This window comes from Diorhabda sublineata, chromosome 8, assembly GCF_026230105.1.
Source record: "Diorhabda sublineata isolate icDioSubl1.1 chromosome 8, icDioSubl1.1, whole genome shotgun sequence".
NCBI classification, from domain to species: domain Eukaryota; kingdom Metazoa; phylum Arthropoda; class Insecta; order Coleoptera; family Chrysomelidae; genus Diorhabda; species Diorhabda sublineata.
In genome coordinates, this window is record NC_079481.1 from 27,859,224 (window position 1) to 27,883,752 (window position 24,529).

Here is a 24,529-nt window from a genome sequence, read left to right on the forward strand (position 1 = left end):
TTATACAGGTTACTGTTTTCTGTAACTCTTCTGGCCAATGCAGGGGGCAACATTACATCCGTAAAACGACTTGGTGGCTGGAAAGTATGTTGGAAGTAATGTTCAAACATTATTATTCCAATAAATGAAATTGTTTTATGATGAATCAATAATTGACTATATTAAATGGAGAGATGGAGAAATGAGAAACTTTTTTTGACAGTTGCACAAAAATACGTTTTTAATTTCCAAAATAATCTTTAAAATGTTTAATTAGATTTCAAGGCAACATAATAAAAACATGTACAGATGCATGTAACTTTTATTCCATAATTTGAATAATTTTTGTTTATCGGTATACAAAGGAATAAATATCAACTGAAACATACATTCTAGATGTGAAATAATTGCGTAAAAATTACACCTTATTAAAATAAAAGATGTAGAAAAAACATATAATGAAATCCATGAATTATTGAAAAAATAAACGGGCACAGAAATAAAAATATCCAACTCGATGACAGTACCTACGTTAATATATATATAGAAGTGAGACCTGGGCAATGAACAAAGAGACACAGAGTAGAATAATAGGAAAATAGCAGGGATAACGAGTAAGGTAGAATTTCTGGAACCGTTGGTGATATTCGTACTGAACACAATGTTTACAGTCCACCAATACTCAGAATAATAACAAAGTAATCGTCTTCAAGGACTGAAAGAAAAGTAGAAGGTAAACTAACATCAATTAACAATGAATTTTGGTTAATATAAAGGATTGAGGAGAAATAAAATAGGGAAAAAGATAAGTGGAAGATTACTGAGAATAGTAAAGTGGATGGTAAAGAAAAGATCTGAAGACCAGTTTAAATAATAAAATAATCAAAACAATGAAAATAAATGGAAAGATGGTGAACGGAAAGAAATAGAAATGAACAGAAAAAGAAAAATAGCAGCGAAAATGAGAAGAAAAAGAAAAGTAGAAGGTCAATTGAAACCTATTAACAATGAATTTCTTACCGTGAAAAATAATTCTGGTAAAATTTACTTTGGTACCTTTCAATCCGGTTGATACAAAAAATTGGAAAGAATTTTTAACCAAGTGGGTTTAAAACCGGTTTATAAATCCAGTAATACATTAAAACAATTTTTGAATAATCCTAAGTAAAAAATACTAGATTTGGAAAAGAGATTTTTACAGGAAGTATGTTGGGCAAACTAAGAGATCCGTTAATGTAAAATTTAAAGAGCACATCATCATCATTATGCCATTCAATCTTTTTGAGTTGTGCGCCTACAAATCCTTTTATTAGGGTGATTTACTCCCTTTGTTTTTTGTTTGTTATAGTAGAGAAAGTGAAATTTCCGGTTGAAATTATATAGATATAAAGATAGAGGTTTTCGTTTTTCTTCGATCTCTGAAGACGATAACTTGGTAATAGAAACGCGCCTCATACAGTGTAATTGTGAGTATAAACAGTGTGTTTAGTAGGAAAAACGAGGTGGTGAGGAAAATAAATGAGTTAATTGTATAGCTCAAATAGAAATAAATAGAAAATAGTTTAGGTACGGACACAAAAAGTGATAAAACACCATAAAGTCTAATAAGGAAAGTAACAGAAAAAAACATAAGAGGGAAGCCCCAGTAGAACTTGACAAAAAAAGTAGGACAGATTGGAGGAAGAAAGGGTAGCAAAAAATGCAGTAGCAAAGGATCGAAAAGAATGAAAAATAAAAAGGGAAATGAAAACTAAAATCCCATACTCGAAAGGGCACGGAGAGTTCCAGAGAAGAAGAAGAATAAATGATTTTAAAAAGCATTCTGTCGCGTGTGTAAGAACCTTTATCATCTACACGGACTATTTTTTTTAATATTGTTCCATTTTTATAAAATCTTTAATTTGGTTATATCCTATACATACTTATTTTTGCTTATATTATAAAGTGATTGGTTTTTAGTTATAATTTTTATTTAGGGACATACTGTATTATTTATAACGAGCGAAGGACGATATTTTTTATTAAATATATCATATCTCATTTAACACAAATAAAATTTTGTATTTTTATTTAAAATGACAAAAAAATAAAGTAGACATGTTTTGTTTTCAACAATTTCACAATTTATTTTTTCGAAAATTCAAAATCAATACAAATGAGTACTTTTTGAAGTACCCCTATATAATCATACCATGAAAAATATTATAATATGGTAAAATAAGAAAGCCTTTTGTTACCGTATCATTTTCGATATCTGAATACGAATTTAATACGAATTTTTATTTAATTGGTACTTTAGGAAATTAATCAGAAGAAATTATAAAAAACAAAACAAGTTGTTGCAAATATATATACAAAAATGTGCAATCAGTTCATTAAATACATGCTAGAAGTGCTGTACAGAACAAAATAATACTGATTATCAAACGACTCATGCTGTCACGTGCTCACCTGACTTAAAGGACGAATTTTGTCGTAAATAATACTTTCGGCTTGCATTGCAGAAGGAGGCGGATGATCCGGCGTCGGAGGTTGATTGTAATGTGTCGGAGACAGCGGATAAAGTTCGTTTCGCGTCATCTTCTTTTCCGATTTTCCGGAACGACTTACATTTTCGCCTATTAGGAAAAACATTTGATATTTATAAACAAAATCTATCAAATCAACAACCGTTTTTACGATTTTTCCGATAATATAGTTTGAAAAATAGAAAAGGAAATTGTGAAATATAAGTTATAAGAAAAATCAGCAAGAAGAAAATTGAGAGATGAATAAAAAAATTGAGTAGAAAAAGAAACAATAGAATGGGAGAAATGAGAGAGGATGACACCATAAGGAAGATAGATTTAACTCAATAAATAAGAGAAACTAAAAACAAAAATAAGAAAAAAATTTGAAAAGGGAGGAATAAATTAAAAATATAAATTAAACCAAGAAGAAGAAGAAATGAAATACATAGAAAAATATTACTGAAAGAATAATGAGAACAGGAAAGTGGATGATAAAGAAAAACGCTAAAGAAAAATTGAAATAATATAATATACAAAACAACATGAATAAATGGAAAGATGGTAAAAGGAACAAATGGAAGAGGAAAGAAAAAAAAGTAGAAGTAAAAAATAGAAAGAATTGGAGGTAGATTGAAAAAAAAGCGAAAGGAGACTGAAAGGAAGATATAATTATATAGAGTATGATGAAAACATTTAAAAACGAAAAGAAAGAAGTATAGAAGGCTAGATCAATTTAGGAAGAAAAATCTGAGAAATATTAAGTGTGAGAAAATCTTTGAATAAGCAGATAAAATAGAAGATAAATGTTTATATTAAAAAGGAGATGAGGAAATGATAGATGATGACACCAAAAGAGGGGTTAAATTTGAGATACAAGAAAAGGGAAAAAGAACATGAAAAAAAAATAATGAAGAGCAAACAATAAGGAAAGAGAAACATGTGCAGTAGAATGAGGAAAGTGAACAATTATAGAAGAAGAGAATTAACTAGAGGGATAAATTGAGATAGGGAAAGAAAAATATAAGTGCAAGATTAATGAAAATAGAAAGGAGCAAAAAGCTGAAGAAAAACAACAAAACTGACTAAGCAGTGCAAATAAAAGGAGAGACTATGAAACAAGGCAATAGAAAAAAAGGGATAATAGGAGAATAGAAGTGAAAAAAAGCTGCATAAATTGAGATAAGGAAGAATATAGGGGGTAGAAAGGAAAAGAATGCAGAACGCTAAAAGAAAGAGATGAATAAATAAGAGTTGGCGAAAAAACGGAAAAGAAGCGATGGAAAGGTAAATGAACAACGAGATGGAAAGGGTGAAAAGAGAAATAAAAATGATCATTCTGGAGTTAAAACGTTTGCTTGATGCTACGACGACATCATAAAAATCAATTATCAATTGGTCTTTCCGTTCACTTGGTGTATGAATAAAATATCACTAAGTAATACAATAATAAGCAAACAAAAAATTTAAATTATTATGAAAATTATCAATACAATCTCCATTAAATAATTTCTTTTAGTGACAGTTGAATGATTCGCAAGTTTTAACGGAAGTTTGATTGATGATTTCCAATGTCATGTTAAGTTTATAATTACAATATAATGAGAAAAAAACATACTTTCTTCAATTGTACACTGGGAAGAAAAAAGTAATTTCCACTCCAAGTAAACCTTGTACGGAATGGGGTAAAAAGTTGATGAAAATAAAACTGCATAAGAATTACCGAACTAAAAAATTCTGTTAAATATTAAACCTCAATAATTTATTGTAAAATTTGTACGGGAAAGCCAGAAACTATTTTTTATCAATTCCATCATTCACCTAAAAGGGATTCAAGTTTTGATTTCATTTATTTACTTATTAGCACACATTGAATTATTTTTCTATCGATATATTTTAGGTGTGAAATCATTGAAATTAAAATGAATTTGAAGTTTCTGTTTTTCCATTGGAAATTGATCCGAATCATCAAATGGACGATTCTTTTTCCAATGCTATTAGAAAGTATTGGAAAATGTAGAAACCTTTTTGTTTTATTCATACACCAAATAAAACATTTATTCAATTGAAACAAACCGTTCTCGTCTGATATCATGATAAACGCACTAGAAACAAAATTAGTCTCAGGTGCTGACGAACTTGCCAATGGTTCTTCTTTATGTTTCCTAGGAAAATAATACTCTTCGTATACTTCTGGATGTCTACGAAGTTTTCTTCGCGGATTTTGTTGTTTGATTATCATATTTTCGTACATTGACGTGATTGCTATTGGTTCGTGTTTTTTCCTACTGTCCAAATCTTCACTTTTACCTCTTTGTAATTCACTTCTGTAATAGAAATGTTGATTTCAAGTTTTTTTGAACGTACTACGCTCTCGCGAAGTTTATCTAATTCACAACATAACCTCAATATTTTGAAATTGAAAAAAATATATTCGTGAGCAAAAAAAATCGACTCGGGCGACATCGCTGCAAGTCACTGGCAAGAATACTAAACACGATATTGTATATTTCTTAAAGCTACTAGTATTTAGCTACACAATGATATGAAATATTGTAATTTTCTTGATCTCACAGTCCAATAATATGCTATGACAACAACAAGTGATAAAGCTCCTCAAGCGGCCAAAACATTGTTTATCGTCGTTACCAAGAGACTGGTAACTTTCATCGAAGACGCAGTTCCGGAAGAACAACGTGTACATCCGAGAGAGATGATAATTCATTGTCAGCACAGTAAGGGTGTCCAACAAGAGCTCAGGGAAACGCGAGGAGTGACTGGACAGTGACTTAAGGTAGCTAATCTTGAGCCATTTACTGGACCCAAACTAATCCCAGTCTATCGAATTTGCCTGCATGGTAGCGATAGAAGAAGACGTATCTACAGAAGACCTGGAAAAAGATTCGCGCTGTATTGTATAAAAGAAAACGTGGCTTTTGAAGGAGGTTCCTGAAATGTCAAACTGGCGGTGGAGCGGAGGGATTATCGCCGAACCAATACATAGAGGTTCGCGTCGTTCCCTACGTCAGTTTCATCGGCGAAAACTTCATCCTAATGCAGTACAAAGCACGTCCACATACTGTATAGCAGTTTCGTACAGCAGTATTTACAGAATCTCGAAATTGCCGTTATGGATTGGCCAGGGCGTAGCCCAGACTTAAATCCTGTCGAGAATTTATAGGAGGAAAAATGAAAAGTTCGCGGCTAAAAATCCTGCACCGGCCACCGAAATGGAACCTCAAAACGGCACTTACTGAATGGGATTGTATCGAACAAGGTCGAGTGAAGAAATCATTCGATTGGAAGCTGTTATTAGGGCCAAATATTGATTTGTTAATTTCAAATAAATTATTAATTTGACGAATTTAAGATTCCTTTTCGTTTGATATTTTTTCTTTACAAAACAAAGTTCAATTAAAAACATAGATCATTCATTATAAAGCTAAGACTGATGGCTTTGAGATGCTAAAATCAGAAAAAGAATGGAAGCTACGGATTTTTGATTCAGGATTGTATATAGATCAAAAAGTTATTAAATTAATTATTAAATCAGACCTGTATTATTTGTTTGGTGATATCTTGCAATCGTTCACAAAAATTTCAAATATATAGGGGAATTTAAACAACAAACTTTCAAACTTTGACTTACCTCGGTCTCTCAGGTTCATCATCCAAAGCAATATTGAACACATTCATCTCGACATATTGATCCATACTTCTCCCATGACTCAACTTTTCTCTTCTGTTCTCCTTATCGAAATCGTTAAGATTTCCTTGGCTCCTGGTACCACTGTGTGCCAAAAACAGGTACTCGTAAGCGTTATTGCTAACTCCGTCCACTGACATTGACATTGGTTGGATATGGGTAGGGGATATTGATATGTTACGACGAGGAGGTTTTTTAGGAGGTGTCGGCTGCGAAATAAAACAAAATAAAAAAATTGTTAATCTTCCATATAAAGTTGATACAAAAAAAAAACTATTAATCAAATAATAAATGAACTAATTTCAAGGAGAAATTGGAAAATTAGTCATCGAACATTAATTGTATTCAGGGGTAGTTTAAAGTATGGAAACATCTGAATTACTCACAGACGAAAAAATATTTCAATAAATATTACACGGTATACCTCGCGTCCAAACAATGTAACGATTTTTAAATGGAATTCCCTGTATATTATACCAGTTTATGAATTCTGTAGACCTCTTGATTAACTTTGTTATAGATCGCTCTATAAGTTCAATGGATACGTATTTTTCGATATCAATTTTATTATTAATTTTTTTAAAGCGTGCATCATGGCTCACGTAGATCGCTGCAGCTTCCACCATTTTGAGAACCACTAATTTAGAGCAACTACTAATTGAAGAATGAATCATAATGTTGCCCGAAAGATTAGAAACAAAATACTAAACACTAACACTAAAAACCTGAGAGTAATTGGAAACCTCTACTTGAACCAATGCGCAAATTTTAGAATCGAAGGAAAACACTCAGAAAACGTTGAAATAATAAGAGAATTCAGCCATGGTTGCATATTATCTCTATTAACTTGTAATCAAAGCGGATATTCAGCGAATCCCTTTAAGAGATCTGCTGAATGGATACAGGCTAAACATCACATATGCAGATGAAACTATTATATTTGCTGACAATATAGAAGATTTTCAATGGATAGTATCACTTGTCACAATAGGTGTACGGCCTGAATATCAATAAAAAAAACACAACTAATGATTATAAATAAAAAAAATATCACAAAGAAGCCATCTCTATATCAATCAAGTTCCAATAGATTTAAATACCTTGGTACTATTATAAACGAGAATTGGACAAATCTCTCTCTCTTGTAATAAAAATGAGAATGCTAAGATGCTACGTTTTCTCTGTTCCGTTTTACTGAGTCGAGTTTTGGCCTAGAACGATGATATGAGCAAAAAATTGGAAGCATTCGAAATGTGACTTTATAGACGAATACACTTGGACCGCCGGGGAAACAAAAGTCTTCAGAGTAATGAGAAGTAATGAAAACCTAGCTTAAGAACCTTAGAATCTAGTTGAATAACACTTTTCTGCTGACAGAATAAAGGTTGCCATGCTGATCGCCAACATTCGTCACGGTTAGCCACCACAAGAATAAGATAAAAAATATTTTAACACAAAAGGTTTCTTAAGAAAAATGGTATATTCCAATGGTTTGGAACATAGTTCAATCACGCGCTAGTTATCTTTTGATGTTGGAACACTCCATCTCATGCTCCAGCTTGACAATAACAATGTTCTTAATCATATCAATTATAAAAGAATTTTATGGACAATCAATAAAAGAGGAGAGACGTTAACAACTACTACTACTTTTGGGAAGTTCTTGTCAGTCCTAATTTCTTAGGTAGTCCCTTTGTACAACTCGCTATAGACCATGTAAGTGCTTAAAATTTTCTTTCTCTTCTTCCGCGTGTTAAATAAGACTTGATAATTCCAAAGGATGTGTATCATAGTGTATTGGAAAATTCGAGTCCTATAAATGCTTGATCCACTGCAGGTTTGAGTTTAATAAATGCTTGATTAGCTCAAAGCTTGCCCAGATCGTTATTAATTTCATCGCCGATGAGTCGCTTTTGTCTAGGGATTCCGAACTGAAAAACCTTCCTAACATTCAACTTAACCCCGCAACTTTATCTGATGTTTAACGAATATACTTAAGATCACCAAAAGTTTTTTCTAAATACCCAATACTCATATAATCATGGATAGATACTGGATAATTTTCCAATTTTTCCTAAAATTTGTTTCACCGCTTTGATATACTCACAGAAACTTTATTATTCGATCCAGGACTATGTCCTCCTTTAGGATTATTCATAGGAATATAAAGTGGTATACCGCCACTATCAGGCCTTTTAGGATAGTATCCGCAGCTACTGGCCGTACTAGATATGCTGATTTGATCAGATTCCCTACTAGCGCTTAAATAATTGAGGTCTTCCGAATGATGGCTGGAATCCATGAACTGCTTGGGAACGCACGGTATTTGATACAAACTATTATCTGATTCCCTGGAAGAATCAGAGTTACTATGGAATCCACAAGATGTCGCAGAATGATATGAAGTGGTTGATGTCGTGCTTGTTTTGCGCAGGTCTAACTGTTCTTTGAAATTAAAAGTAATGCCATCCAGTGGACAAACATCTAATATCGATCTAGGTTTCGTGCGTTTCATGATTGGCAGGCTCTGGTAAGGCTTGGTATTACGCCTAAAAACATGCTCGTGCAAAATAATGACATTCCGAAAATGATTTGACCTTTTTAATAAAACCAAACATCTTCCAATTGTACATAATGGATATTTGTGTATGACCTAACATAACATAACATAACCTAACTAATATTTTTATTTGCGGTGGACCACGCCAAACTGTTGATCTCGATGAAAATTCCCGCATAGGGGTTATTGTAAAGGAATTTTATTAAAACTGAATAACTGATCATCAAAAACATGCTTAGATATATTTGAAAGTACGTGATAAGCCACCATATTCACTGAATTTAACCTCGGGTGACTTCTTCCTTTTCTAAACTTAGAAAAAGTATGGAACGATAGGTCTTTGCTGCGATTGATAAGTTTGTAGAGCTGGAAGAGCTGTCGGCCTTATAGGAGACTACTATCACTATTATTGGATTTGATAGTACTCAATGATTATGCAAAATAATCGATCGAATTTTTTTTTCAACCGTTTGCACGAAGTACTACTACCCAAAGTTTGCGTGGTGAGATTAGTAAAAACAATTGAATTGCTTCAAAATTAAAACAAGAATCATTGTGTTTTGATCTTGAATTTGAGCTATGGAACAAAACGAGATATTTTTTGTTAAAGCTGAAAGCTGATTGGGAAATTCTCGCTCGAAGAATAATAAATATCCATTAGTTTTTGTTAGATATACCAGATTTATTTGTTGTTGTGAAAGTCAAATCATTTTTTGAACAAATAAGCAAAACAATGCAGAAAAAACAAGCAAGCAAAATAAATTGGCCAGGTAGCAACGAAAGAGCTCGTGTGCAAGAGACAATTTTGTATATTTTTGATAAAATCGATTAAGATTGGATATGATTTATTTAAATTATTACAATCATATAATCTAATAGTCAAGTTTCTTTAAAATGAAAAGGCCCATTAAATATCCCCATTTTTTTTTCATCCTCTATCATCATTAGTTTCAATAACCCTTTGTAGTCCGTTTTCACTGTATTTTCATTATTCATTGATTTATCTTGAAGTGTTTATGATAAGTTTACGTTATAATAAGTGCTTAATTTAATTTCTTTTCCTTATAACTTTATAACCCTTTGTGTAGTGATGATCTAAATCGAAAACTTTTATGTTAGTTGTGAAATAAGTGGTATGGAAGATGATCTCAATTTTGCGTTACTTGGCGACGATAGTGACGAGATAGTCGTTAAAAAAATAAGTGAAAGTATTGAATCACTGGAAGAGACATTCCCTTCCAAAAAAAAAATAATTTTTCAACAAGACATAAAATACCAGGGTCAACATCGAAGAAACACTACAATTTTTGAAGTCATATTTCACACAATAGTTAGTGAACGAAATTGTGTTAGAAACAAATGCTTACGCCAAGAATAAACTGGGAAATAAACTCTTCCCAAAGATTCTATATGGAATACATGACGCGACACAAGTAGGCAAAAATATGTTTCGCCAAAAAACCATTGTTTTCTAATGTGTGTTCACTAGAACAAACATCAGAACACGAATTCAACAGGTCAGAAATTTTATGAAAACATCAATTCAAAATTTGCGGAATATTTTATACCAGAACCAGTTATATGTGTCAACGAATCGCTAATAAAATTCAAAAGGTAAAATTAATTTTAAAATCTACAAGTCTATAAAATTGGGCATACGCCTATACGTTTTATCTGACTCTGTACTAAGTACAATAAAAATCAATCGCAAGGGTATACCTGATCCTTTAAAGAAACAAATTAGCGCAGGATTCCTTACAAAAACAAGATTTGTAATAAGTGAAAAAGAAAATCTGGAAAGCCAAAAAATGATCACGCGGATCATTACCCATCCTCAAACTGTTTCTTTAGAAAATCTCTGATGGTGGAGGAAAATTTTACTTTTGGGTGATGGAGATATCTGCCATAAATGCATAAATTTATGTAAAGAAAAGCAAGAACGAAAAACCATTGTCCCATTTGAGGTTAGTCCAAAGATTATTCGATGAACTCGTAGATGAGATCCGCGAAGATTAAGACTTTCCACTTCAACAAATGAAATAAGACTGGACAAAAGACTGTACATATTACGAAAAGGCAAGAAAAGAGATTATCAGGGAAAAGGACAAAAAAGATAAACTTCGGTAAACCGCATGCATATGGGTAATTGTTTCGAAAGATATCACACTTCAAGGTATTTTAAACCCCAAAATTTATGTTTCTCCCTGTATAAAAATACATGTAGGTCCATTTCAATTGATAACTTGTTTCTGTTATATAAAAGTTTTGACCTAACGTTGACAACCCTGATATATGAATCAATAGATTACCCAACACATAAATTTTTATTTTTTTTTTGTTTTAGACTCGGTTTTCAACATTTTTGATTAGTTGTAATTGTATGATGAATTGATCTATATTTCAAATATTTAGAAATTTGTCCTACGTAAAAAAAGAATCAGAAAGAATCTGATACATAATATTAGTTCCTTCACTTTTAGTGGTTTTACTTTTTAGACGACTGAGGATTTTGATGTCCTTTACGACCGAAAAAGTCCTTGAACATATGGTATGATAGGGATTTTCAATTTTGATATTTTGTTTATTCATTATACACTTTTTGTTCTATAAATTAATTAAAACGTGTACTTAATAGCAATGCACTTGATCCATGTTTTTTCCAGGTAGAAATTTTTGGTTCGTCATGAAGCTACTTTTACTCCACATCCCCAAAAGTTCATGTCATAGTTAAAATTTCTTCAGCGGTCTAAAAAGATGATGATATGAGGGAGCAAGATGTGGGTTTAGAGAAGGTGTTCCAAAGTCTTGAAGCCCAACCAGTTAAATATTTCTATGGCGTAATGAGGCCGGTTGTTGTCGAGCAGCAACAAGAGCACGCCATGGCGAATGTTTCTGGTTTGAGTTGAATTATTGAGAAAGGAATTTGCTGTGCCTTTGTAGCTACACGAAACCTGTTACACAAACGTGACCATGAATGCGCAAAATCAACTCATTCTATATTAATTTAATAAAGTTGTAAAAATGAGAGTGTATATAGATTTTGTTTTTCCTATAACTGTCCATATGAATTTGATAATTCAGTAAATAATCACAGGCATTTTTTTAAATACAGGAAGACATGATTTGAAGTATAAATATCTAATGTTGTAAGTTGGTTTTCTATATCATTTCATATTTTGTACAGTGTCCCGTCACGAAAAAGTAATTATTTTGTTTAATCTCTTCTATAAAGTTTCTATGAAAAGATTTGAATTATTTATATAAAATTTCAATTATATTTTTTTCTACAGCAGTCGTCCGCATCAATTATTTCATCATTATTTAACAATTCTTGGATCTTGGACAATAATTGGCAACCATTATAAAAATTTAAATATTTATATCCCTCAAAAATTGGTCTAATACCAATTTTTTTGAATTTTTAAACTAAAACGGATATAAATTGTATATAAATAAAAATTGCCCTAAATATTTTTTCTACGACCGTGCGTTTTAACCCACTTTCCCGCACGCATTTTAGTTTTGAAAGTGTTACTTTCCCGCACTAGTGCGGGAAAGTGACATTCTCCAAAGGAGAAACAACTATTAAATCACCCGAGTTTGATATCAGTTGCTATGACAACCCAAGCATGTAATTGTTACTAAAACGTCAAAGTTGTTCAAAACGCCTTGGAAGTGACCGAATAAGAACAATCTTCTTCTAAATTAAACCACATTAAACCAAATCCGATACAATAATATTAATGGATTCATCCGACGAAGAACTTCCCGAAGCCATTTTGAAGTCTGCAAATGAAGCTAATTCCGTGCTGTTACCTGCCAAATCCAGACTAAGGTATGAGAAGCAATACGACCATTTTGTTACATGGTGTAAGGAGAAAGGAGCCAAAACTTATAAGGAAGAGGTATTTCTGGCGTATTTTTCAGACCTAAGTAAGGTTTTGAAATCTAATACATTATGGTCCCGCTATTCGATGGTAAAAAGTTTAGTAAAAATAAAACAAAATTTGGATATAGGAAACTTCCATAAGCTAACGTCGTTTCTTAAACAAAAAAATATTGGTTTTCGAGCACAGAAAGCACTAGTTTTTACCAAAGAAGATATATCCAGGGTTATGCTAGCTCCCGATGAAGTATACCTGATGATTAAAGTGAGTACCATTTTTGCACTGGCTGGCGCTCTTCGCAGATCCGAGCTTGTAAATATCACTGTCGACGACATTCAAGATAAAGGCAACTTAATTGTTGTGAAAATTTCTGATTCCAAAAATCATTCGTCAAGATCATTTGTTTTATCTGAAGAAATAAATGATGGAACCTATTTGACGCTGTACAGAAAATACGCAGATTTACGACCACCTACCACTCCACACCGCCGATTTTTTATTCATTATAAAAATGGAAAATGCTCAGTTCAATGTGTTGACGTAAACACTTTTGGTAAGATGCCAGCATATTTACGCCTACATAATCCGGAACGTTATACAGGACACAGTTTCAGACGTTCTTCGGCAACGTTCCTAGCAGACTCCGGCGAAGAAATAACCAACCTAAAGCGCCTGGGTAGCTGGAAGTCTACTACTGTCGCTGAGAGCTATTTGGAGAACTCCAAGAATCAGAAGAAAAAAATTTCGAATAAAATTCTCTGTACTACAAATGACTTAAAACCGTTGTCGTCACCGTCATCTTTATGCGACCTGCAACCGATGCCATCCTCACCAACGACATCTACCTTCCAGTTGAAACCAAATAACTCCACTGGGCCGGCAATTCTTACTGGTCTACAGAATGCAACAAATTGTGTTTTCAATATTAATATTTATAATAATTAGTAGTTTTTAGTTATATTTTTGTAGTTTTGTATAAATTTTGTATATTATTATGTTTGTTGGAATAAAATGGGTTGGTTTACTTTTTTGTATATACGGTCGTAGAAAAAATAATGTTCCTAACTCATGCGTAAAGTGTCTTTCCCGCACTTGACCGCTTGCCCGAACTCCGCTCCGCGTCGTTCGAGACAACTACAGTCGCGTGCGGGAAAGTATCACTTTCCACACTTGTTAGGAAAATAACTATTTCGTACTCTCTGTTTAAATATCAATAATAAAATTCAAAATGTTTAAGCCATTCGATACACACCGTACTTATATCGCCGAAAAGTATCGTTTCGTTTTTCATTTTATAACATTTTAATTGTCCAGTTTCTGAACGTTCAGTTTTCTTTTTCGTAGCTCCAGAAATGAAGTTAATCATATATACAATTGCACACAGCTCTCCATTAATTACAATAACAAAAAAAAATGGTAAAAAGCGTGAGCATTACGTAAAACTTAATGGCTTACATTCTTAAATTTGTCATTGGTACATAAGTGTCTTCGTTTTGGTTTACATCTCGTGATGGTGCATTTCTGTGGTTCATGCTGTGAAAAACCATGCAAAATAAAAAAAACTCACAGTGTATAAACGTGATAACAATATTTACAAAAAAATGTATAAGTTATAAATAATGATGTTGATTCTCTTTATACGAGGGTTGCTACTTAAGTTTTGAGATATGGCAACACTGATGTGTGTATATGTCAAATTTGCATCATAAAGTTTGAAATTTTCGGTGAACGTATTCACAAAGTGTTGTCATACGAATGCTATTTGAATTCTTTACTGATATTTGAAACATTCACCTTAATCAAAATATGGAATTCAACGTTATCGTACGATCTTTTTCTATGACTTTCTTGGATTAAACCAACTATTCAAGTTGAATCACCATGTCCAGCCACTGCGTTCTGCTCAATCGTTGTCGTACTTCTCTACAGGATGAATTTCGGGAAGGTCGTCCAAAATCAGCTGTTATGCCAGATAACCTCGACGCTGTGCTATGTGTGATATTGCAAGCTAGTCATGTGATATACCGTGAGATTGAAGCATACTTGGACGTGAATTCAAATCGCATACATTCAATATTACATGAAAATTTGTCTGTCAAAAAGATTTATTCACATTGGATACCGCAAATTTGACAATCGCTCAAAAGAAAAGCTCGTATCGATTGGTGCAAAGAAATGCTGAAAACATTCAATCGAGGTGCTTCAAAAGACGTCTATAGGATCGTGACAGGTGACTTGGATCTATGCAAATCCAACAAAAGTTGTTTGCCCACGAATCACTTCGAAATAAATGATCGTTTTTTCGGAATAACTGGACATGTCGCTACTGTTCCATTAGAGCAGGGGTGCTCAAACTTGAACTACTGGCGATCTACCTCAATATTTTTAGACTACTTACGATCGACTCTGAGAGGCTGCCAGTATGTGTGATGCAGGGTTGTCGTACATACACGATACACCCTATCTACCTAGGTTAGGTTCTTCTCTACAATATCAATGAAAAAACTCATAGTTATTCAAAATTGCGAGTTTATTGGTTGTTACAAAACAAAAGAGTTACATATGGTGTTAAACCTAACTAAAGAGTGGCTTTGGATGTTGAAGCGTGGCACTGCATGTCCTCAGCATACTTTTCATAAGATGGTACGTAACCACTGAGTGCTAATCGCAAGCATGATGACACATGATCTTCAGTTAGTCGATTGCGATATTTTGACTTAATTATCTTCATTTCAGAAAATGCAGACTCGCACAAGTAAGTTGACCCAAACAATGCCGTCAGTTGAAGGGCGATTTGCATTAGATTCGGATATTTATCTTTAGATAAAAAACACCAGAAATTTGTATCAGATGCTGTAGCTTTGAGATGTATATCTGATTTAATCTGCACCAACTCATTTTCAACAGAACATGAGTTCATATTAAACTGACTTGCTATTTCAGTAGCTAATTCTTCAATGTTTTTTACATGAAAAAGGATAACTCATAAATGATGCTATATTTTCCAATTTACAGCAATCATAAAAACGCATTTCGAATTGTCCCAAAATATTTGATAATTCAGCCTCATACGTATCATAATTAAACTGAGGAATCCTTGCTTTCAAAGACGGAAAATGTTTCAGATCCTTTCTTTTCAGTTGATCTATCATAAGTTGCAATTTACTTTTGAATGCGTTTACTGCGCTAATCATCTCAATAATAGTTTTTCCTTTACCTTGAAGCTCCAAGTTAACGATGGTTAAGTGCATTGTGATGTCAGTCAAAAATGCCAAATCAGTCAGCCATTTTTCGTTTTTCAAAATCTGAGTGTCATCATCTCTTTCGTCTAGAAAAGCTGTTATTTCGGGCAATAATTCTTGAAACCTTTGTAGGAACTTTCCGCGACTCAACCACCTGACGTCTGTGCGAAGAACTAAATCAGTGTGTTCAGCTGAGTCCCTATCTTCCAACTGCAAAATTTTTGTTGCGATGCCCTTAATTTCCTCCGTGTTTAAAACTTTCGAACACAAAACTTGTTGATGTATAATGCAATGGAATGAAAAAAATTAAGGGAATTCTTCATTAGCTCGACACAATGCCACAAAACTTCATATATATCTTCGCCACGGGTCTTCCCCTTCAGAGGAATGATTGTCAAAAATTCTTCCTTAGCTGACATGTCATTGAATACCATCCGAATAAAAATACACAGCTGGGCAGTGTCTGTCATATCGGTGGATTCGTCGAACTGTAAAGAAAAGTATGTACATTCCATGATATCATGTTTTAGTTTATCTGCGATGTCCTGACTCATGACTTCAATACGCCTTGTGACAGTCGGACGAGATAACTGAAGTTCTCTAATAGCAGGCATGATTTCTGTTATTTTTAAAATCTCCAAATAAAGTCTCACCCGCTTCAATAAATGCTTCCTTCACCACCGATCCATCTTCGAATGGTTTCTTGTGTTTCACCAATATATGAGAAATTTTAAATGACGCGATCGTAGCAGCTTTTGATTGTTTGGCTGGTCTTGTGAACATGGTTTGTTCTTTTTTCAAACAAGATATAAAATCACTTACTTTTCGTTTTCTTAATTCACTCTGTTGCGGAAAATCCTTTTGACAGTTTTTATGAACCGTTTTATGATGCCTCTCTAAGTTACCACGCTTAGGTATTGCAACTGACGCACGACAAATAACACAAATGCACTCATCCTTCACCATACAAAAGAAAAATTCTTCCTCCCAATCATTATTAAAATGATACGTTTTAGATTTCTTCACTGCACTCATTTTCCACTATTTAATAATAAACTTTGTATCGACGTAGTATCGCTATCAAGTTACAATTCAGAATGACTTCAATTCATGCAGGCGCAACATTTATATCGGCGTGAAAGAAAGTCTCGAATGTTCCCGTCAAACGCGCCGCCCGAAACTAGACAGTACAGTCTAGTCTAGAAACAACGCGGCTTTTCTTTGACAAGTGCCGCGCGTTCCTTTGATAAAGCCGCCTTTTGCCGCAAGCAGTGTTATTTTATTACGTAATACATTTTTGTAGTTTAGTTACCTACCTACTTATTAAAAAATTTTTTCTTCTCGAGATCTACTCAAAAAACACTCGCGATCGACCGTTTGAGCACCCCTGCATTAGAGCAACGTAGAACTATCAATTCACCAACATTTGTTTACCACAAGTGTTGGAAAAAACTAGGCAAACCAATCGCAGAAGATATATCACTCTCCACTACAACAATGCGAGCTCTCATACATCAGCTCAAACAAAAACGTTTTTGAACAGGCAAAACATCGAATTGATGGGTCATTCGCTGCATATTCCTTGTTTGGAACTCAATGATTTCCTCTTATTAACGCAGATCAAAAATAAATTGCGAGGTCAACGTTTTTCTACTCCTGAAGAACAGTTAATGCTTTAGATGTTTTGAAGGAACCTCAATCGGAGTGGAAAAAATGCTTGGAAAAATGGTCCAAAAGATTATTGATCTTAATGGAGATTATTTGAAAAGCTATAAAGCCTATAGTGAATATTTGTTTTTAAGTATTTGTCTACTTCAAAACTTGAGCAGCAAACCCGTAGAACAGAAAATTTTAGTCATAAATTGCAAATTATTAAATACATTCCGACTATACATCAAGATTTTGTATAATTTTGAAAAATAGAGAAAAATCCTTGGTTTGTCAGAAGATTTTTTCGAAAATGGCCAAAAATAAAGCTAGATTAGGTCATTGAAGAGATCTTGATTTGATATTACTTTTTTTAAAGGAAAAAATAATATTAATATGCTAAATTATTTTTTTAAAAAGGTTTTTCAAAGAACGCCATAAAGAAAACTTTGAACTTCAGTAGTTAGATCAATCTAGCTAAGAGAAAAAAAATGAAAATTCGTGAGGTTTTTCAATAATAATATCTTAGTATAACAAAAAAATAAATTCCACATTTACTGTATAAATGTATAAAGAGAATCAGCAACTAATGTATCTAGAGATGAAGTATAATACTACTGAATGTATAAAATGACTTACATAGATATTCCAGACACTCCGGACACCCTCCTATCATCAAAGCCTTCGGGAGGTCGTGCATGTCTTTGGAGGAAATCACCCCACCGTTGGGGCGAGGTTCCTGGCGAAGGGTCCGTAGTGACCGATCGTGCGTTTTTAGACGACGGTCGTACGTTTTCATAAGGACTACCTGTAACCACAAAAACGAAAAAATATATAAATAATGTCTAAATTTTACGTTAAAAAAATAAAATGTTAATATACTACAAATTAAATCATAATTTTCCCTATCCAAAAAAATTGACAAGAATTTGAAAATAGAAATAATACAATATTAGGAACTTGTACACTGACATGGACAGTGGAACCGGTCCTGTTCGATTATGTTGATAGAATTTAAAGTTTGGTAGACGCGCCTAGTCCAGGTTCCAAGAAGTCTTATAAATGTTTGTATTGTTTTTACAAGCAGAGATGATTCTAAGAAAACCTTTTTGTTTGTTTACATTCTAGAATCTGAATAATCGAGAAATCCGTTGTATATAAATAGACGTAGGTCCATCACTCACAGTCAGTAAAAAGTAGACGTGTTTAAATAAACTAGTAAATTAATAAATAAGAAAATCATTACGAAAACAATAAATTCAATCACTATTCTAGAGATAAAATTCGACTAAGTGTGGTTTTATCACTACAATTAATCTTTATCAATGTGCTGAGGTTAATAATTATTAGTTGCAAACTATCTGACACTCTAATGAAACTTTGTCATCTAATTAATTATGTATTGCCGCTGCGACTAATTATCGTTGAGATGAATTGTTGCTGCAATAAATTGTAGTTGAAATGAATTGTCGCGAGATTACTTTTTCACGAAATTGAGACTATCCGCAAAATTTTATCATATTTTTGAAAATGGTTAGGTTAGGTCAAGCTAGGTTAAGTTAGGTTGGCATAAGATGAATTGACACTGCGATGAATTGTCACTGAAATGAACTGTTGATGATGAATTAATACGCGATAAATTTTTCACGAACCTAGGACTTTTCGCAACATTGTGTTATATTCCTGAAAATGTTTAGGTTAGGTCAAGCTAGGTTAAGTTAGGTTGGCATAGGATGAATAGACACTGCGATGAATTGTCGTTGCAAGAATTGTCACTGAAATGAACTGTTGGTGATGAATTAATACGCGATAAATTTGTTTGAGACTTTTCTCCGCATTGGCTTATGTTTCTGAAAATGGTTAGATTAGGTTAGGTCACTTCAGGTTAGGCTAGGTTAGGTTTGCATTTAATGAATTATCGGCGATGATTTTGCGCGTGATCAATTTTCCTAGATTCAGCCTTAATATTTTTTTGGGGGAGTGTATAAATTATGAAATACCACAAGAATTTAAAAGTACATTCAAAATTTTATCATCAACAAGAAATATGAGCGAAACTTCTACCATTTTATATTATCATCCTTTCGTAGTGAAGCTACATTTATTTTAAAAATTCTTCTTGGTTTATTGCACAATGCCCCAAAAATGTTATCAATATATTTATGATTGATTCAACTAAATAAAGATTAGAATTCTTAGAAATAAGCTTTGAAATGAAAAGTATTTGTAAACAGATACATGCATAGACTTAAATCTAAAGGATTTGTACTGAAAGATTTATTGTATTCTCCGTTACTAAAGCTGGATTGGACATATAAATTAGAAACACAATTAAAGAGCAGAAGAAAAAAAAACAGATTTAAATAGTTCGCTCTCAGATGAGACAGAAGGTATTGAGCTGGTTGACATGTAACAACAATTATGTTGACCATTATTTAAATTAATGTAACATTACTTGCCTAAATCTGAATCTGTATTTGGCACAGTTGGAAAAGGATGACTGACACTCTCTCCATCGCTATCTACTAACGGTAACCCCCTCTTGTGACCTGCAACAAAAATAGGAAATAGGACTTTGTTGAATCGACCAAAATCGAAGATTTAAATTCCGTGCAACTCTATTTAGATTACAGGACTAACAAAGCAGAAACAATAAAGGATATAGATAGTTTAATCATGTTAATAATAAGAGTCAAATTAAGCATAGATAACTTTAAATCTTACAAAGAAGATACTTTCTGTTTTTTCCATATTTGGGACACTTAATCTAGAAACTGTCACTACAAATATTTTTGAATTTTATATAAGGAGAAAATGTAGTTGTGGTACGTTTATGAACTAACACCCTGTAGGAAACAAAACATGCGGTCACGAAGTATATGAGGAAGTTAAGAAAATCATGAAATGAAGTACTAAAACCTGCTAAGAAGAAGAAATTATAGAACGGACATTTGCGAAAAGTTTAGAACATAAGGGGCTAAATCTGGCGGATACAGTGTTTGAGGTAGCAATTCAAACTTCTTTTTCTTCGCTATAAATTCGCATAATACTCGCCGTTGATAGTTTTTCCCAAAAAACAGACGCCATGACCTTGTCTGCAGAAGGAACTGTCTTTATCTTATTTTGAAGCCGGTTCTCTCTTTCAAGTCTATTGTGTTCAATGTTCTTTTGTTTCGGGTGCAGAAGCTATAGACCCACGTTTAACTCATAATTGTGAAACGGCGCAAAAAATCAGCTTGATTTCTGTGAAATATTGCCAAACACTTAATGGAAACATCTTCACGACGCTGTTTTTGTTTTATTGTGAGCAAACGCGGCACCCATCTTGCACGTAGCTTTCTCATGTCCGAATTTTCAGTTAATATACGATGTACCGCACTTTTTGAAATGCCTACTATGTCTGCTAGCTCGCGCACTTTCAGTACCACTTTGTGGATTTTCTTCAACATTTCTGGAGTCGTCACATCATTTGGTCGATCACTGCGTTGCTGTGGTCAGCAAGTACTAAGCAACGTGGCTTCTTCAAACTGCTGTATAGATTACGAACTTTCTAATACAGTGGTATTTTTCCAAGGAACTACCGCCAACTTTACGTCAGTTCGGGTACTTCTAGAACCATCCTCATGTATTATCAGCTAACTGACACGGCGGGTAGAAATCTTCTAGCGTCGCAGAAGGCTAAATCGAAGCATTTCTCAAACATAAAAATGTTTAATGTCAAAAGTCAAGAATTTGAAGATAAGCCCAGAGCAGAAACTTCTGCACTGGAGGAATCAGAGCTCAAAACGATAAGTGTCGATAATCTCGATACTGTGGCGCCTTCAACCTCAAAAATAGAAAAAATTGTCCAAATTGTAAATATTAATGTGAGTAATTAAAATCAGTTTATATGTTAGATGTAACTTAAGTTGTAAAATTTTGTTACAAATATATATTCATAATTCTGTTTTCAACAAATTATTTTCTACTCTTTAAACATCGGATTTACATAATGTCCTTTTCAAAATCAGTTTTATATCTGGAAAATTTCGGCTGTAGATAAAATATTATATGATATTCGTGCGTGAAGTACTTTGAGCACATAAATAACTATATTTGGATGTATATCGATCTACTTACGTTTCAAAATTTGTATGATTTCTTGCGAAGCCTGCGCCGTATTAAACTGACTGAGCAAATCCATAACGGTGTAATTATTTGAATCCCTAATGGACGTATTGACGCCGTGTTCAAGTAGAGTACGTACAACTTCCACTTTACCGCATAGGGCCGCTTCGTGCAACGCAGTACCAGCCTTGGTACGCATGTTGACGTTAAAGCCTGCCCGAAGAAGTACCTCCACCACAGCTCTGTAACAAAAAATATTAAAGGAATGAAATAATTTTCGAAATAATTGAACGATCAACTAGAATAACTTTATATAAAGTTTGGTTTTCGCGATTCGGAAATATCGAGGGGTTTTATAGGATAGGTTAGGTTAGGTTAGTCAACAATTGAATAGAAAAAATGTTAAAACGACATTTATTTCACGACAAAAGCAACTTTTTTGTACGTTTAATCAATTAATAGATGTTCTATTTTTCATTCGTTCTTCATTGTAGGAATTGGTTGCCCAAATACTAACATAATCCCTATTCCTTAATGCCCTATTAGGACCGACTTATTGCAAGCTAAAAAATGTCGTAATTAATATCAAATATAACGGAGGCTCTTGAAATATAAATTTTACCAAAACCTTTCAGTTTATCAACTTCAAACATTAACAATATTCATAAATAGATTAGAAAATTGATTTTTTGTAATTTATTCACTAAACAAATAGTTTTTATTCAAATCATGGATTCTATTAGTTCATCCATATAACTATAATCATTACGTTTTCTATTAAAGATTTTTGTAAGCATCGTTTTTTCCACACTTATTCCTGAGTGTATGCAAGATTAGTCAAAAACATCGGCATTAATTTCTACGTGATTTTGGAAGACTTACAATACCTTCAAAACTCATATTAAAAGAGTAACTTCATCTATGAGAAGCAATAACCCTTCTTAAAAAGATTCAATAGAAGTTTTAACCTAATTAACTGAGTTGGAGCCGATCTACTATTCTGTGTCTACCAAAAGACTCAATTCGTGTAAAATTTGTCATGAAATTGTTTACTAGAGCTACAAGCTCAAAATGGTGTTAAACCTCTATATCAAGATCTACATGGTCGCAAGATGTGCAAATTGTTTTTAAGGGGTGAAAACCAGCCCTTATTGAAAAATACTAATATTATAGATTTTCTTACTTTTTTTAAATTCCATTCTTTTTCGTTTATGCATCATAAATATCTTAACATATTGTATAATAGAAAATTTATATATTTTGAAGTATCAACCCTTTTTACTGTGAAAAATTCATAGCATTTTAATAAAATTTAATTGGTTATTAATTTTTATTATTCAACCCTTAAAAACTACCCCTTTGCAGGGAATGGAATAAAAAATCTAACTATTAGATTTTACATTATTTTTGTATTAAAGTTTCTTTCTCTACTTGAAGTAATTTTTAATTGTCTATACCCTGCCAACCCTTAAGAGCCACCCTTTTGATAAAAAATCAAAATTTTTAATGACTGTTGATGTTTTGATTTTGAATTCTTGACAAATGTATTCATATACACGAAAAGACAGTTAACAGATGTTTATACTGATATTAGTGACAGATTAATTTGGTTATAACTCCGTCAATTTTTATTCTACAAAAAAAAATTAAAGAAGCAAAATAATCGTCATAAAAAATGCTTTAATTTGACTTTTTATTTGTTTTTGTATCTCTTATATTTATGAAGAAAAAATGATCAAAAAAAATATTTAATGCTAATTTTTTTCAAATTTATACATTTCTAATCAGCCAAACTTTCAGATGTCGTAAATAACATCCAAATAAAGTATTTGATACAACGAATAAGTTTGATTTTGATTTTCAATGAAATGACAGTAGTTTTAGTGCAATTTTGTTAGCTTCAACTATTTTACATCATATCTCATTGAAATGTCAGTCAAAACGATTTTTATCAGTGGTCATTTGAAAGGTCTTTTTAAGCTCTTTGAAAAGTATTCTATGACTGTTCGTTGAAAAATGTACCCTTTTCCCATTATTTGTGGTTAACTGCTCAATTACGTAAAACAAAAGCTATTCAAGTATCTATAACTTGCTTTAGGTAGAACCTTAAGATCTTGAATTATAGCTTAATTTCTTTGTTTTTTATAAGCTTCTTTTTTGTTCACTACACTTTTCTCGATAAATTGCATCATTATAGAGTTATACGAAAAAAACTATTGAAAAATGCGGTTTTTTGACGAAAAATCGTATTTTTCAATTGTGAATAACTCAAAAACTATTGATCTGGCATATTATGACATTTTTTACTTTAAATTTGCTGAGCTTTCGATTTCTCACCATTTAAATCTCGCTTTTTGAATACACACCTATCATCTGTCAAAATTTCAAATAAATCGGTGCTGCATTAAAGGATTCGGACAGGACATGCTTGAATACCTGGCCTAATATTTTTATAAACTAAATACGATGGATGTCTTAAAATTCATTAAAGTTCCAGGAATCAAAAATCTGCTAGTTTCAGAGACAGTACTTGATTAGCGGAATGAGTCCCAAGATCTTTCAAGTCTTAGAGCGCTTTTACACGTCCGTTTTTTTCAACGGACACAGGACCGTGTTTTTTGCCAGTGGTGTATGATTTTATAATGGATGTGTCTTCATATAAAGCATAACTTTAAATAAATTCTGGTACATTATCAAATTTTGTTATAGTTTGCAGTGATTAAACGTACTTCCATTGTTTCCACTCAAGTAAAATTGTTGTGTAAATTTGTAACAATTAGAATCAAGCCGCGTTTACATTTCTGTGTACAATGCACTCGTGAAACCACAATTTTTGCTTCTACCATTTTGATTTGAACTTTCGTGGAAACTCTGTATAAATCGGTTAATTTAGA

At 32.8% G+C, this 24,529-nt stretch overlaps 1 protein-coding gene across 2 annotated transcripts in view; it reads right to left on the reverse strand.

The window, feature by feature from the left end:
* Positions 1-24,529, reverse strand: part of LOC130448351 (ankyrin repeat and SAM domain-containing protein 1A-like) — an 88,697-nt gene that overhangs the window by 25,682 nt on the left and 38,486 nt on the right. The window contains exons 6-13 of one of the 2 annotated variants that reach the window (XM_056785681.1): positions 21,648-21,877; positions 19,988-20,077; positions 18,168-18,336; positions 14,095-14,172; positions 8,300-8,741; positions 6,136-6,401; positions 4,563-4,813; positions 2,431-2,597 (exon numbers count right to left, since the gene is read on the reverse strand). In XM_056785681.1, the coding sequence (XP_056641659.1) occupies positions 2,431-2,597; positions 4,563-4,813; positions 6,136-6,401; positions 8,300-8,741; positions 14,095-14,172; positions 18,168-18,336; positions 19,988-20,077; positions 21,648-21,877 (1,693 nt within the window). Of the gene's footprint in view, positions 1-2,430; positions 2,598-4,562; positions 4,814-6,135; positions 6,402-8,299; positions 8,742-14,094; positions 14,173-18,167; positions 18,337-19,983; positions 20,078-21,647; positions 21,878-24,529 lie in introns of both variants that reach the window. The other variant, XM_056785680.1, reaches the window with a different exon arrangement.